This window comes from Gopherus evgoodei, chromosome 11, assembly GCF_007399415.2.
Source record: "Gopherus evgoodei ecotype Sinaloan lineage chromosome 11, rGopEvg1_v1.p, whole genome shotgun sequence".
Taxonomy (NCBI): domain Eukaryota; kingdom Metazoa; phylum Chordata; order Testudines; family Testudinidae; genus Gopherus; species Gopherus evgoodei.
The window spans coordinates 13,717,202-13,732,816 of NC_044332.1; the positions used below are offsets into that span (position 1 = coordinate 13,717,202).

The following is a 15,615-nucleotide window of genomic DNA, read 5'->3' on the forward strand; positions in this document are numbered from 1 at the left end:
GTGCATGCTTATGCCAATGTTACAAGGATGTGATTTTGAGTAACCAGAATTTGGTCCAAAGTATATCAATGTTAGATAGTCAATGTGTGCAGCGTCTAGATTAGACTTGCAACTAGCTACAGAAATAAAAGTGGATGCAACAATTTACCAGTATCTGAACAAAATAGAGTCTAAATGGACTGTGCAATAAGCCCTATAGAAACAAACCGCCCATTGACCAGTTAGGAAAAAAAGTCAGCATGTCACTGGGAAGGAAAAGAACAAAGTGACAGAAAATTCAGCCTTGAACATAATGACTGAGGAAGTGAAAGAGCAGGCTTGTGATTTTTTTGGAAGCTGACTGCTATATCGTGGGCCTGTCTGTATCAAGAAATTCAGCGATCAAACTCTGAAAATTATGGGGATTTGCCCAAGGACGTTGGAAACCATGGTCAGAATGTAGAGGAGTAATATAGGTCAAGCAGAAGACATTGTTTTTAAAAGGAGTAGAAGGAGAGCCAGGTACTTGCACAGGTGCAAGAAAGTTGTTGCAGGGGGTGGAAGTAATGTGGCAGAAGAATCCACTCCTGTGACAAAGAAGAGTGTAGGGAAACAGCCTGAAAAAAATAGGAAGAAAAGTAGATCTTGTAGATAGTAAGAGAGACAGACCCTGTGCTTGATTCTGACATGAAGGAGATATTAATACAGGTTTCCAAGGCTGGGTATAACATGTTCCTCTTTCTAGATAAAGCAAAGAGATGAGTTGCTGCATTTTGGAATTTGGAGAGCTGAACTAAGAGACTGTAAAACTAGGTAAGTTTGAGAGTGAAGATAAGTTACATTAGTGGAGGTTTAGGATTAGGATTATCCATCTGATGCCTCAGAGATGACAGAAGGTAGATTTACATGCCTAGGAAATGTCCAAGGCTATAGTCAAGTAAAATCAAACTAAGAGTTGGAACAATGTTAAGCCCCAGTTCTGGGAACCATCCTTACTCATGAAAGGCATGCAATTATGTGCTTAATGTTAAACAGGTGCTTAAGTCCCGGTAATGTCTTAAATGATTAGTTTTCAAGAAATACAGGTTCTAAGTTTTGTTTTGTTTTTTTTCAGTTGGCTCATATGAACGGCTATACTGCTCAGACGAATGATCTATCTAGCCCAGTATCCTGTCTTCCAACAGTGACTGGTTTCAGAGGCAATGAACTGAACAGGGCAGTTTATTGAGTGATCCATCCCTTGACATCTGGTCCCAGCTTCTGGCAGTCAGAGGTTTATGGACACCTAGAGCATGGGGTTGCATCCCTGACCATCTTGTTTAATAGCTTTTGATGGACCTACCCTCCATGAACTCATCTAATTCTTTTTTGAACCCAGTTTTACTTTTGGCCTTTACAATATTCCCTGACAACAAGATCCACAGGTTGACTGTGTGTTGTGTGAAGTACTTCCTTACGTTTGTTTTGAACCTGCTAACTAGTTTCATTGGGTGAGCCTGTTCTTGTGTTATATGGCTGAGTAAATAACACTTCCTTATACACCTTCTCCATACCAATCATAATTGCAGACCTCTATCAACCCCTTCCCCCACCCCCCAGTTGTCTTTTGACTTAGCTGAACAGTTTCAGTCTTTTTACTCTCTCCTCCTATGGAAGCTGTTCCATCCCCTAATCATTTTTGTTGCCCTTCTCTGCACCTTTTCCAATTCTAATATAGCTTTTTTGAGATGAAGTGACCAGAACTGGAAACTTCAACCTACACACTGAAGTGCCCGATTCATGATGTTTAAATAATGTTATTTTACCATGCTCTAAAGGACCAGTCTCTTTCAGGATAAGGATTCCATAACATGTTTCCTCATGCTTTGGTGACATTTTTGTTCCACTCAAACAAGAATTCAACAATAGACAGACTACCGTTTCATAAACAAAACACAATGGGCCTAGTGTTTATCAGATCAGTTGGCTCACGTGACTAGCTGACTTCACAACCCTCTTGTCACTCCACTTTGCTCTACCACTTGTGTTATGATATCATCTTTTAAGTCCTGCAAATAATGGCTGAGAGCTACACTGCATCCATTGTAGATAAACAGAGAGCATGGGGATATTAATCAACCAGCCGAGAGCCCTTTTCTATAGATTCAGGAGATGGATATGCTCCTGCTTCCACTGTCTCCCTCCTCAACCATCCACCACTTAGTTATCTCTATACGAATGAGAGAAAGATAATATCTACATTTTCAAAAGAGACCAGTAATTTGGGGTGACTCAGTTGCTGGGTGCCCAACTTGAGATGTGTTAAAGAAGCCTGATTTTTCAGAAAGCGCAGAGACAATCTACTAAAAATCAGGCCCTTTAAAGGAGACCCAAGTACAGTATCAAAAAATCACTTTCTTTTTTTTTATAAATCCTAGGCCATGTACCATTTATCTGTCTAGGTAGATAGCTAGATAGGAGAGCTTTTTACATCTTGCATGAGGTTTCCAATGTGCAACATGCACAAGAGGAGGTATGCTGACAAACTCTGTATGCCCAGCAAAATATCTTGCTTGTATTTTAAAATACAATTTTTTTTGTTTCAGTGAGCATTAGTGTTTTTTCTAACCAGCTTTCCTGTGAAGATGCTTCCCTTCAACTTCTTGCAGCATAGAATATATTGCTTGGTAACTAGCACTTCTTTCAATAAGGATGACAAGGGGAGTGTCTGTCTTTGCAGCTGACACATGCTTTCTTTGTCAAGTTGCATAGGATTCCACTGTACAAGGCACAAATTCTCTCCCATACCAGCAGCTAAACAATTTGCCACTGTGATTTATGCATCCTTCTCCAGCCTAGTGAACAAGTAAGAACCCTGCTTCTTACTCAGTAGCTTGTTGTACATTCACCAGCCTGGCTATCGCTTTCTGCAATCTGAAGTGGCATAGAGATTAGAATACAGAAAATGATACAGTTTAATGACTTACATGTACAGTATATAATGCCTCTCAACTAGATAGTTCCTGGCCCAGCAAAGCAGTTCGTAATCTGTCTTGTTCTATGTTTGTCCAGTAGCTAACACAAAGGGGTCCTAGGCTGTGACTAGGGCTCCTGGCCGCTACAGTAGTATAGCTAAAAATTCGCACACTAATTCATAAACTGAATTCAATGTGGCTTCAACCTGGTTTAAAAATCTCATACCCGCCACTTACTGGCTTCCATAAAAACACACAGCTCCAACACCTCCTTACATATGCAAATGTGGAGTTTTAGAACACACAAATTTGTGCATCCAAAATTATAGGCATATATTTAGAGACTTCTTTGGAAAATCTGGTCTTATGTATATAGGCATCACTTCACATATCCTAACCCTCCTATTTCACTGAAATGCAGCAGTTTGTAGTGAAACACATCATGAGTTCACTAGCAATCAAAACCATTACAGAACAGTAGTAAAGAACACGAACAATTCTTTATCAAATTCAAGTCACAGGGATAATTTCATATGGAAGGTAATTATCCAAAAAAGAATTTGGCCAGAATATCAGGATTAATGTTTGTATTCTTGTAAAACACAATCTTTAATTAGATGAGATTTACAAGGGGTTGGATTCAAGTGTCATCTGAAAGACAGCACCTCTTGTGGCACAAGGATTACATGCCATGGCATTGGTTCATCAACAGTGACAATAGCACATTGCCAAAAAGTAAGGTTCCAGTGGAAGATCTGTACTTGGGAGGGAGAGAGGAAAGCAAAAGTGAAGTGATGCAAAGGCAGGTCCAGATTTACTAATTGGGTGCTAGTGGCAGAAGATTTGCCAAGAGAAATAGCAAAGAGGTACAAGCTATCTGCAATTCCTTCTCCAGGGTGGTGTCTGACCAGGGGCAGGACCACCCATCAGTGGGGATCCTACCCAGAGTCCCAGTTGGATTTCAATTTACCCTCCCATGGCAGAACACTAAGGCTTCTGAATGAAATGGTCCTGGAAACAGGGCTTGATGTTTTGTAATTGATTAGCAAGAGACGGCTGGCTACAATTTTCATTCTATATAGGTTCTTCAGCTGCACTCATCACTGTTGTATTTGAGAGCCTACAGTTAAACTCCTCAATGCAGTATTATTATTGCTGTACTTAGGATTCTTAGTAAAAGCGACTGGATTTTGCATTGCAGTTCCCACTGGAATCACCAGAATGCATCAGATTAACGGGTCCATCTAGTTCAGCATTCTCTCCCTCTGACAGAGGCCAGCATCATCTGCTTCAGAGGAAGGTACAAAAACCCCTGCGGTAAACATTTGTGGAATAACCTGCTCATTGGGAAAACAGTACTGAGATTGGCATATGCCTAGAATCATGAGAGGTTTATATCCTTTCTAATTTTTCCCCTATGTAATGTAACTGTCTAACCATATCAATGTCTGATCCTGTTTCTGAATCCTGACAAGCTGTTGGCCTCAGGTATCTGGTGGGAATGAGTTCCGTGGGATAAGCGCTGATAAAGGATAATTTGGTTTTGTTTACCTTTATCATCTCCTCATCTATTCATCTCCTCTCTGAACAGTTCCAATGTTCTCAGTTTCTCTTGAAGTCTCTCCTTGCCTGTAGTCATCTTCATCACACACTTCCAAACACCTGCTTGGCTATATCCTTTTTTAAAATATAGTCACAAAACTGAACACGATAGACCTGGTGAAGAGATACTGTTGACTTACCTAACAACTGAACACTGTCAGTATTCTCCATCCCTATTCAGCCTGGCATTATGTTTGCACCATGGCCTGCTATTTCAGTCATGGAAACTGCAGCCCCTCTGAAAATCAAACCACTGCTTGAAAGAACTGAAATATGGATTCAGGAGTCTAAACTGGTCAATTATTTCTTCATCTTATTAAATTATCTTTAGTCTTGTACTTCATTTGTGATCCTTCTTCATTCGACTTTTCAATAAAAATATTACTTAAAGTCATTTAATGAACAATTAGCAAAAGTTACAGCTGTATAGCACTAAGAAGTACTTGAAAAACACTTTCAAATTAGCTAGAGTAGGAGCATTGTCAGATGGACTGGAAGTTATCTTAAGGATCATAAATAAAGGGTAATGCCTAACAGCAATGATTCAAGCAGGGGGAAGTAAGCAATGTGGTGGTGTGGGTTCTTTGGGCTTGGTCTTAATTAACAGCTTTATTAATGGTTTGGAAACAAGGGTAAACTGTGTTAATTAAATCTGAGGAGGAAACTAAATAGGGAGGTGTTGAAAGCCCACTGAAGACAGAGCAATAATACAAAAGGATGCATAAAGGGCTGAAACGGGAAGTAAACAACAAAATGGAAAACTGCAGGCTAATAAATCTATAGGGAAAGAATATGAAGCACAGGTATTTAAAGGAATGCAGTAAAGCCAAAAGAAAGCTAGAGGTGACTGTAGATAGCGTCTCTCAAGTTTGCTATCAGTGCAAATTGGTGGCAAAGAAAAAGCCAATATAGTTTTGGGCTTCAAAAATGGAGTTATCACAAGTTGGCACAATTTTAAATGGCTCAGGCAATAGGGCTCCCATGGCCTACCATGGAAATCTGTTCCATATGCCTGATCTAATCAATGCCATTATGAAACCTTTCCGGCTATTTTTCCTTTCCTTGCCTATCACATCCCTGATAGCTCCCTCCCTCCCCCATAGTAGAATGTTGGGTTCAGTTTGTGGGCTTCTCACTACCTAGAGTTATCCCTCCAGACTCCAGCAGGGAGAAACAACTGTCCGCTGCTCCAGTTGTATGGCTCCAGGAAGCAGAGGCCTTGCAATTGTAATAGTGAGAGTCATTAACCCTTGACCAATTTTGAAATCAAGATTGGATGTTTTTCTAAGATGTGCTCTAGGAATTATTTGCAGAGGGAAGTTCAGGGGCCTGTGTTATACAGGAGCTCAGACTAGTTGATCACAATGATCTCTTCTGGCCTTGGAATCCTGGCATTCTGCTGAGCCAACCTCTATGGCCGTCATCCCCAGAGAGAGAGCATGGGCGAATGAAGGAGACAGGTGGAGCCAGCCAAGCATGAGGGCCAGTGGGCCCATAAACTGCACAGATCCACAGGCATATAAAAATACATACAAGGGGGAAGCACTGCTCCTGCCTGTACCCCACAATAGTGGCCATGAAGTGGATGAGCGGAAGATATTTTCTCGCCTGCCTGGGGTTTACCCTACAGCCCAGTTAGTCTGCATGTTCTCATCTAGAACATCCGCTGAGAGAAGAACAACTGAAGTTATGGTGGACCTTAAATAGCTATAGCTCGGCCAAATGACAACAAAGGGCCTGGTCCAAAAATCTACTGAAAGGAGTTTTTCCATTGACGTCAGCGGGCTCTGGATCAAGCCCTACTGGAATACGTGTAAATCAGCTACAATGGCTGAAAGGCACGAACACCACAGAAAATGTTAAATGACCTGGTCTTCCACTGGGGTAAGTGGGAGTAATTAGATGGAATTACACAAAGGAAACATTAAGGATAAATATCAGAAGCCATTTCTTAATGACTTTGATTAAAACAAGCATGTAGAACAGATTTCTGAGGTAAACTGTGGGACCCTTCTTGTCCGAGCCATTTACCATTGCATACAGATTAAAACACTGAGGGAACAATACTGCATTAGAAGTGAGATCAAGCAGATGATCTAAAAGATCTTTCCGAATATTAAATTATATTAAAGAGGAGGACAAGCCTGTTTACGTATAAAATATAGTACTGCAACAATGAATACATATTTCTGTCTTGTATGTACCTGAGGTGGAGATGAAAGGAAAAAAAAGAACAAAAACAGATTAAGCTGAAATTGCTGCTACTTAATAATAGGGAGAAGACACATGTCAAAACAGAAAGCGCTGCAAAGAATACTGATCAGTAAGAAAACCCCTGACAGCCACTGATGCCACTGCTGGTCAATATGAAGCCACGTCAAGAAAACTCTATGGCAACAGAATATTAGGAAATTAAAGACACAATTTTGCATTTCAGCCATTTAAATCGCTCCTTTGATTTTTAATATTTGAAACTTATTTGGTCAGGAGTTAAATCTGAGTCTTGCAATTTTGGTTCTAGGAGCCATAGCTTAATCAAGGGCAAATTATTGTTTATACTTTTACTTTTACTGAGCAGTCTATAAAAATCTAATTCTACTTGTCCTGCCTGGTAACTCTAGCTGACAGTTTCCATTAACCATCAACGAATATTGCAGACGCAGACCAAACAAGGTGTTACGGCCCCTACCTAGTAGAAGGCCCCCTTTGTCCTAACAAAGACCCTGGGGTGAGACTATTTTGCATGAACAGACGCTGGAATAATATTAGAGTTTCTCAGCACTGCATTGCAGTCTGTGTGAAGCTAACAGTCCTGTTTTACACATGGCATAGATAAATCTAAAATTTCTCAGCTGGGTGCCTTTAGAAGCAACATAGCTAATATGCTATGGTGAGAGACCAGACAAGGTTCAAATAAAGAGCTGGTGTAATAAATAAACATGAGGTCAGTGTGGGAACAGCTATAATTGCTTTGCATGACAAGATTTGCATAGCAAACATTTCTGATTAATGTACAGCCAATGTTATGTAAGAAGGAACCTTCGCTATCGTCCCTGAATCTGCACCTTCCAATCTTACAGCTTCCACCAGCAAAATTAGTCATTGTTTACTGAAAGGCAGATAGTGCTAAATTATCTATTTTAACATTTGAAAGAGTTTAGTTTTAGAGCCTACTTTTGGTTTTATTTGTGTAACAGAAAACGGGCATTATGCATTTTATAGAGCTTGCAAGGAGAGAAGATTAGCATTTCAGTTAATTCAGTTGTTAAGGGAAATGGACTAACTTTTTGGCCTCCCCTCTAGTTAGAACAAATGAAGCTACATTTCTTTAAAATTGCAAACAAGAAGATAAAGACTTTGCATGTTACTTTTTTAAGAAAATCCACTGCACAAAAGGTATCTAGTGAGTTTAAGTTTCCAGACTGTTTTTCAGTCTCTGAATACAAAGCTCCTCCCATTCTCCCTCTCTTGGCTGGTTGATATAATTGCTGCTTTGCCACCACTGATATATGCTGAACTGTCATAGGGCAATGAAATGCAGTGCTAAGTGCAATGAAGTCTCATTCTTTACAGTCCCTTTTCTGCAGACTCCTGTTCATTCTTTTCCGCTAAAACTTTCATGCTTTGGAAAAAGAACTGTAATCCCACTTGAAATATGGCCTTGACTTTGGGAATTTAAAGAAGAAAGAGCCTGGAACTTAATTGGAAAAGAGGCAATAAAAATTGGCGTTTGGAGGAGTGGGGGGTGACTGGAGTTTATTTTAAATGAATTCCTGAGTGAAAAATATTCTGTTTAAGTGACAAACATTTTGCAGCAGAGATGAGCCTTGAGTAGAATGCGTGTTAGGTGCTGCTTCCTTTTACATCAAAAATAATGTTTGGAGGCTCTGATGAATACTTTTGGACTGCTGGCTAGAGGTTACCCTTGACCATCATTAAAAAGGTGTATTAGGTGCAATGGGGCTAGGGTTCTCCAGGATTGTCCTGGAGTCTCCAGAATTAAAGATTAATCTTTAATGAAAGATTGGCATGTGATGAAACCTCCAGGAACATGTCAAACCAAAGTTGGCAACCCTACATGGGGCAGAAGACACTCTGCTACAGACACTGTATCACCTAGCTCTTATATAGCTCTTTATATCTTCAGAGCACAAGGCACTTTACAAAGGAGGTCAGTATCATTATCCCCATTTTACAGACGGGGGAACCAAGGCACAAAATGGTGAGATGACTTGCCCAAGATCACCCAGCAAGCCAGTGCCAGAGACAAAACTGAACCCAGGTTTCATGAGTCCTAATCTGGTGCTGCTGCCAACTAAACATATCCTAAAGTGATCATTTAGAAAAGTCAAATTAAGAAGTCCGAAGAAATTACCCTCTCCCCTTCTCTCTAGCTGTTACAGGACCCAACTCAGCTCCCATTTTCTGCAGCACAATCTGAATTGAGCGCAGAGAGGGAATAATAAATTGTCAACAGTCTACATGTCAAACATTTGGCAAGACACAGAGATTTCCTTTTACATCCTCACCACCAAGCTGTCTGTAGGCCTGGGACCTAACCCACTCCATAGTCAAACAAAATTGTAGTAAATAATATAAGCTCTGACCAGTGAGTTTATGCTAACCATCTACACACACAAACAAAAAGTCATAAATAAGCTACAATTTGGCCATAAACAGTAAAATATAAAAGACTTTAGCAGGAAAACTTATAGGTGCCAATACGTAATTGGTTACATTTTGTTACCTAGGGGTATTGAGCAATGTAATAGGTTTCATAACTGTTTTTAAAATAGTTAATTTTACCTATATAATGTAAATAAAAAACAAGGCTCTTTAAATATGAACTCTGAACTGCCATGCAAAAACAAGCTGCAAAGCATCATACCCCCTGACGTGTAAAGGTACTGGATCTCCAGACAAGTGAATCCCAACTGGCCACCGGATCAAATTCATCAGTATATGGGAGTAGTAAGCATAATAGCTTTGCTTGGTATATGTATTCCGTGAATTGCTAATAAACATGTTTAGAGCAGTGATTCTCAACCGGGGTACATGTACCCCTGGGGTTACCCAGAGGTCTTCCGGGGGTACATCAACTCATCTAGATATTTGCCTAGTTTTACAACAGGCTACATAAAAAGCTCTGATGAAATCAGTACAAATGAAAATTTCATACTGACAATGACTTGTTTATACTGCTCCACCTACTTTACACTGAAATGTAAGTACAATATATTTTATAATTAGATGGTGAAAATAAGCAGTTTGTCAGTAACAGTGTGCTGTGACACTTCTGTGTTTTTATGTCTGATTTTGTAAGCAAGTAGGTTTTAGGTGAGGTGAAACTTGGGAGTGCACAAGACAAATCAGACTCCTGAAAGGGGTACAGTAGTCTGGAAAGGTTGAGAGCCACTGGTTTAGAGCACAGCTGTGTAAGACATTTTCACTGGAAAAAGATCCAGCCGACCCAGAAAACCCTAAGCCTCAAGGGAAAGGGATAAGAGCTGGTATTTAATTTGACCAGGTTTTGCCCTGAGTCATGGATGGGTAAGGTTGGGTGCCTTATAACCCAAGTCCATAGAAGCAAAAGGTTGGGGGTGCCTAAATTAACCAGGTCATGCCTTAAGGGCTCATAGGGTAAAAGGTGGGGTGCCCTAAACTATGTGGGTAACAGCCTGAAAAAGTTGTCTGGGAATGGTGGAGTCCATATACTGATATGTTCAGCACTTGCTCATTTTCATGCACAGTATAGAAAAATTGATACTAAAGTCTGTGAAATACTGGACGTATGATACATTGAACCTGTTCGTGTTCCTATTGAAGTCAATGGAAAAATATTACTGAGCAGGATTGGACTCTGTCTGAATGGGCATCAGTGTCCTTCATACACCCATGCACTTGCTGTACTGTTAATTTGTTTGCAAAGAGTCTGGATTTAGGGACTATTAAATGTTGGCTGCTTTGTTCTCTATTGGGTAGGAACAGTCACCAGAAAACAGGCTGTGTTCCCTAGGATGGATGCAAGAGGAATCGGACAGATTTTAATTAGAGATGTAGTGAACTGCTCAAAACAATTTACAGTGGTATGTTAGCATTTGCTGTTTTGCTCTGCTGGATACATTTCTGAGCTAGAGCGAGTTGGTAACTATAATCCACCCCAAATAGATGTTCTGTTCCGTTTTAGGTTCTTGTACTTCTCTCATCACAGGGTATAGGAAGCTAGGAATTGTCATGCTGGATCAGACCAGGGTCCATCTAGCCCACTCTCCTGACAGTGGTTGGTAACTGTAGCTGCCTGCAGGTTTACATGTCTGCATAGGTGCTGCTTATTTCTACACTTGTACATCTAGACCATGTTACTAGAATAACCCAGTGTGACATAAGCATGTGATCAATGGTCATCTAACCACAGTGGGAGAAAGGAAATGTGTCAGGAAAGGAGCTTCAGAATGACTGATAGGTGAAAGTATGCAGTGTAGGTAGCTGCATTGGTCCCAGTATATTAGAAAGCCAGGTGGGTGAGGTAATATCTTTTATTGGACTGACTTTGTTGGCTGGCAGACAAGCTTTGTTGAAGACAGCTCACTAAGATAATTACTTTATCTGCCTGAATGTTCAACCTACTTCAACCTTTTCCTCAGGTTTAGTTAGGAAGCAACAGCCTACTCCCTCCCATTCTCCAGTTCCCAGCGTAGGCTGAGTACACTCCTTCCTCCCAACTCATATCACCCCATTGGCCTGATAAGCGTAAGTTCTGCACCCTCACACCTACCCTTCAAGTCAATGATTGCTGCAAGTGCTTGGCATTGCTTGAGCTCAGGCCTCTTCCCCCAAGCAGTCACCTGTGTGCTGAAGATTACAGGGCCAGGCCAGGGTCACCAGCACATTGAAGTCTGCTGTCATGCACAATGCACTGGGTGATTCACAGCCCTGAACCACTAAAGATTTTAGGTCACGGGAGCAAAAGGCCCTGCAACGAGGTTGCCTAAAAAGCTACCTGCTGGAGTCCTTATAAACGTGCAGAGAAATGAATCCAGGGTTTAAGGGAGAGCTGTGGTTTGAGGGGAGTCACTGCAGAAGTTGAGGGAAGGGGCAGCAGCTGGAGGACTAGTAGAAGTTTTTTGGGGGTGGGAAGGGCTGTCCGAAGTCAGAAGAGCAGGCTCAAAAGCTTAAATAAATTACAGAAGGTTACACGTTCCAAGCAAGTTTCTAACTCATTTTAAAATGCTCCCCTCTGTAATAAACCTAAGGGGCAAAGAGACTCTAGATTACTTGAATTGGCAGCAGCTCCTCCATCCAGAATAGTTCCTGCCTTGCTGCTTTATTAAAAACCCCTTCGGATTATTTTTGGAGCAATTCCATCTGTCGAACTGAGTCATAGGAGCGCCAGACATTTATTTTCTCTTGAATTATACCACCTGAAAGGGAAATCAGCAAACTGCAGCCTCGCCGACCTGCCACCCCACTGGGCTAGTCAGTCTATTAGCAAACAGTCGCCTAAGTAGTTCGGTGTAGACACAGCTGACCTCCGCCCCAGAGGAGAAAGTTCTGCTTCATTTTAGAGCGGGTGTGTGTGAGATCAGGGGCCATCACCACTTCACTTTTCCTTTCAGTTTGCAACAAGAGCCGCTGCTCGGCCACGCGGCTGCGCTAAAAACGCTTTAAAGCGGACACACTCATCGCAAAGGGTTGAATTTGGAAAAAGTCCTCCCCATCCCCTCCACAAGCTGCGTTATTTCCACAGGGCTGACCTCAGGTCAGAAATGGCTGGAGCGAGAGTCATTGCAGGCGCCGCCTAATGAGAAGCGCGTTCAATTTGGGTTCGCAGCCCGGCAACCCCCCAAATACAAATGAGGGTTCAGCCTGCTTTAAAAGGAAGCTTGCGTTTGCACCACAACCCCTTCCCCAGCACACAGGTGCAACAGCTGATTGCACGGCGGGGAAGCAAAGCCCGCCGCGATTGCACAGAGCTGGAAGAAGGAAACAACCCACAGAAAACCCCAGCAACTGGACCGCGCTGGATTGCCGCGGGCTGAACGCGCAGCTGATCAAACACCGTGCCATTAAAAGGCGCGTCTCTCGCCCGCACAGTGTTGTGTTTATGGCCAGCGGCTGCCTTTGCATTGCGCCATGGTAACCTGCGGACAGGGATCGCGCCTGGCTGCTGCCCTCCGGCCGTGACAGGTGTTCCCAAGCCGGGCAGCGCCTTTCGGGGCGCAGCGATCAAGGCGAGCCAGTGTAAGCGGGGGGGAGGGGCGGGGCTTGTCCACAGAAGGGGCGGGGTTTGTGCACAGGAGGAGGCGGGGCCTGCTGTGTGTTGCTCCAACCTCTCTGATTCTCTGTGTATTTTTTTTTGGGTGTCTTGTTAATCTCCGCGTAGCAGCCAGGGAAAGGGAGTAAACGGAATTGACGCTCTGAGATCGGAGTACTACAGCCCCTGGACACGTGGGAGGAGAAGAGGTGGGCAGCCAAATACCCCCCCCCCAAGTGAAGCCAGGCGAAGGGGAGAGAAGAGAGAGAGGAAGGGAAAAAGGAGAGAAACTGGGACTAAGAGGCAGGGAGCCGGCGACTTCTGGGCAACAACTTGTTGCAAACAGATTTGCCAAGTAGGGAATCAGCGTCTCACTCCACGCCGGGACTGGAGGGAGCAAACGCGCCGTGTCTCGCTCCTCGTCCCCACAGCCGGGCTCCGGGGTCCACGCTCGCAGCCGAGGGGAGATGCCATTTGGACCATGTAACATCGCTGCCAGGAGTTGAGGCCGCCCTTTCAACGAACCATGAAGCTGGCAGAGCGACTCGTGTGCTGGGTCAGCTGCCTGGTGATCTCCGGGACCCTCCAGCCCGGCGCGGCTCAGGCAGGTGGGTTTGCGAAGCAGAGGCAGCTGGGAAACCTGCCGCCTGGGGTTTTGGATGGTGCATTTCGTGCAGGGAGACGGCTTGTGTTTGTATTGCAAGTTGGGAGAGGAGCCGGAGCCGATCCGGTTTTATTTCCCCGGGGTTTTGCCTTGAGTCCCCCTTTTGGGTTTAGTTCTGTGCCGCGGTGTTTCCCTGTGGTTTGGGCAGCGAGCAGCCGTGCCTGTTTGCCTAGAGGTGGCACATATCTGTATCAATCAGTGGCTACTTCTGTGTGTGCTCTGCAGGGGAGACACCGAGCGCGTCGCCCTCCGCCACCCGGGGAGCGAGGACGGGGGCTGAGGGTTGCGCTGGGGTTTGATGCCGGTGTCTCTCCTTGCGCCAGCAGGGGGTCGGGGGAGCTCCCCTTCCCCACCTGCGCGCGGGGCCGCCTTAGCCAGGCACAGCTGGGCGCTCTGCGCGGCGAGCGGCTCCCCGGCGCAGGAGCTCGGTTGCAGCGCTTGGGCGGAGGAGGATCTGCCCTGCTGGCAGGCAGCCCCCGAAAGCTGCAGCGTTACTAGCCGGACACCCCCCCCCCCAGTTCTGCATTAATAGCTCGCGCTCTCGCTGCCTGCTTTAGAGCCGAGCGGCGACACGGGCTGGCCACAAACTTCACCCCCCCCCCATGCTGCTGCTGGCTCTGGGCTCCCGAAGTGCCCTTCAGCGGCGGCTCCTGGCTGCGGTCCCGTCCTATACTCCCCTTGGCTCCCGGTCCCCTGAGCGGAGGGGGAGCTGCTCCGCTCTCCGCCGTGCAGGACAGCTGCGAGGCCCTCGCAGGAGAGGGGAGCTGCAGCCCCGCACTCCGAAGTTGCAGCCGCTGGATGATTGCAAAGCGGAGCGGACTCGGGGGGCTCTGCAAAGACGAGATGGGAAAACGCTGCGGTGGGGTGGGGGGGGGGCGTTTGCACAATCATACTAGTCCTGGGCTGGGGTGAAACATAGGAACTCGGGTGTCAAGTTCAGGCCTTTCTTGCCTGTAGTATGTCTCCCGCCCCCCCCATCACAAACAAGTGGAAAACGCACGGATTTAAACACATCCTCGGGGGGGGGCACCGAGGGAGGCCCTCCACCCCCCCAGTTAAACACAGTCCAGTTGTACTCGATGGATCTCTGTCAATACTCTCGCATGCAGGCGCTCTGTGCATCTCCCAGGCTTGTCTGCACCTCCCGACTTTCTCTGTGCACCGTGCTGTCCGCACATATCAGTTAGCTCAGGGGTTGTACCTGCTGGATGCAACCTTCTTTGGGGGGTTTCCTGCTGCTGCCCTTCCACGGGGGCTGCTTATGCGTGCTGACCCCTTCCAGAGCAGCCGAGGCTGACATGTAGGCTGAGCGGATAGGAATTTCGGTGAGGCAACCTACAGGGTTTTTCCCTCTGCTTCAGGGGTTGGTGCCCAGCAGTTCGGTATTCCCCGAACTGTTGGGGTTACGCTCGCTGTAAAAGCTCTTGTCAGATTTTTCTCTATAAGGAATTGAAATCCTAATTAGTTCTGCCGCTCTCCTCTCGATGTAGGACAGACATCTCTGTATTCTGTATTGTCAGAATCACAAGTGAAGCCATTGGCGTGCTTAGGGTTTGATGAGCGGATGCTCCACAATACTGGGTGATCCGAAAAGCCAGGCTCGAGTTTTTAAAACGCAAAGCGAGCCCGACAGGCGACGAGGAGAAAGGAAAGCTATTTGGTGTGTTTCTTTTCGTTGAAAGAGGCGTGATTCTGCGAAATTGCAACTATTCTGCATGGAAGAGGGAGGGAGAGCCCTTTTAATTTTGAGCCAACCTCATAAAAGCAAGTTGTTTGTTCTCTGAGTGCGGGAGGGATTCTTCCCGAGTACCTACATATTGAGCTTCCCCCAGTCAGTAGCAGTTTGGAGGAGTTTGTTTTGGTCCAAATGAGAAATTAAGTGCGGATAAGTAAACTAAGCTGCCAGAGGGCGACAAGATGTTGAGTGAATTGCTTTTAGATGAAACAAATTAAGGAAACGAGGGGAGACAATCTGCTTCTCGCATTATTAGACACGCTTGGAGTTCAGGGGAAAGTGGCATATTTTTGAAATGCTAATTTCTTAAGAAGCAGAAGGAATGCACCTTATTTACTGGTCTATGTGAATAGAATAGAAATATTGACCCCCCCCCCTCAGTACAAATCATTAGGGCTTGTAGTTCTATCTCTCTTCAGAGAAACCT

The 15,615-nt window shown here is 44.6% G+C and overlaps 1 protein-coding gene across 6 annotated transcripts in view; it reads left to right on the forward strand.

Annotated features, from left to right (window-relative positions):
* The first annotated feature begins 12,908 nt into the window (after nt 1-12,908).
* The window catches only part of ERBB4 (erb-b2 receptor tyrosine kinase 4), a 1,029,410-nt gene continuing 1,026,703 nt past the window's right edge, over nt 12,909-15,615 (forward strand). For all 6 annotated transcript variants that reach the window (XM_030580258.1, XM_030580260.1, XM_030580261.1 and 3 more), the window contains exon 1: nt 12,909-13,397. In XM_030580258.1, coding sequence (XP_030436118.1) covers nt 13,316-13,397 — 82 coding nt within the window. In that variant the 5' untranslated portion in view covers nt 12,909-13,315. The remainder of the gene's footprint in view (nt 13,398-15,615) is intronic.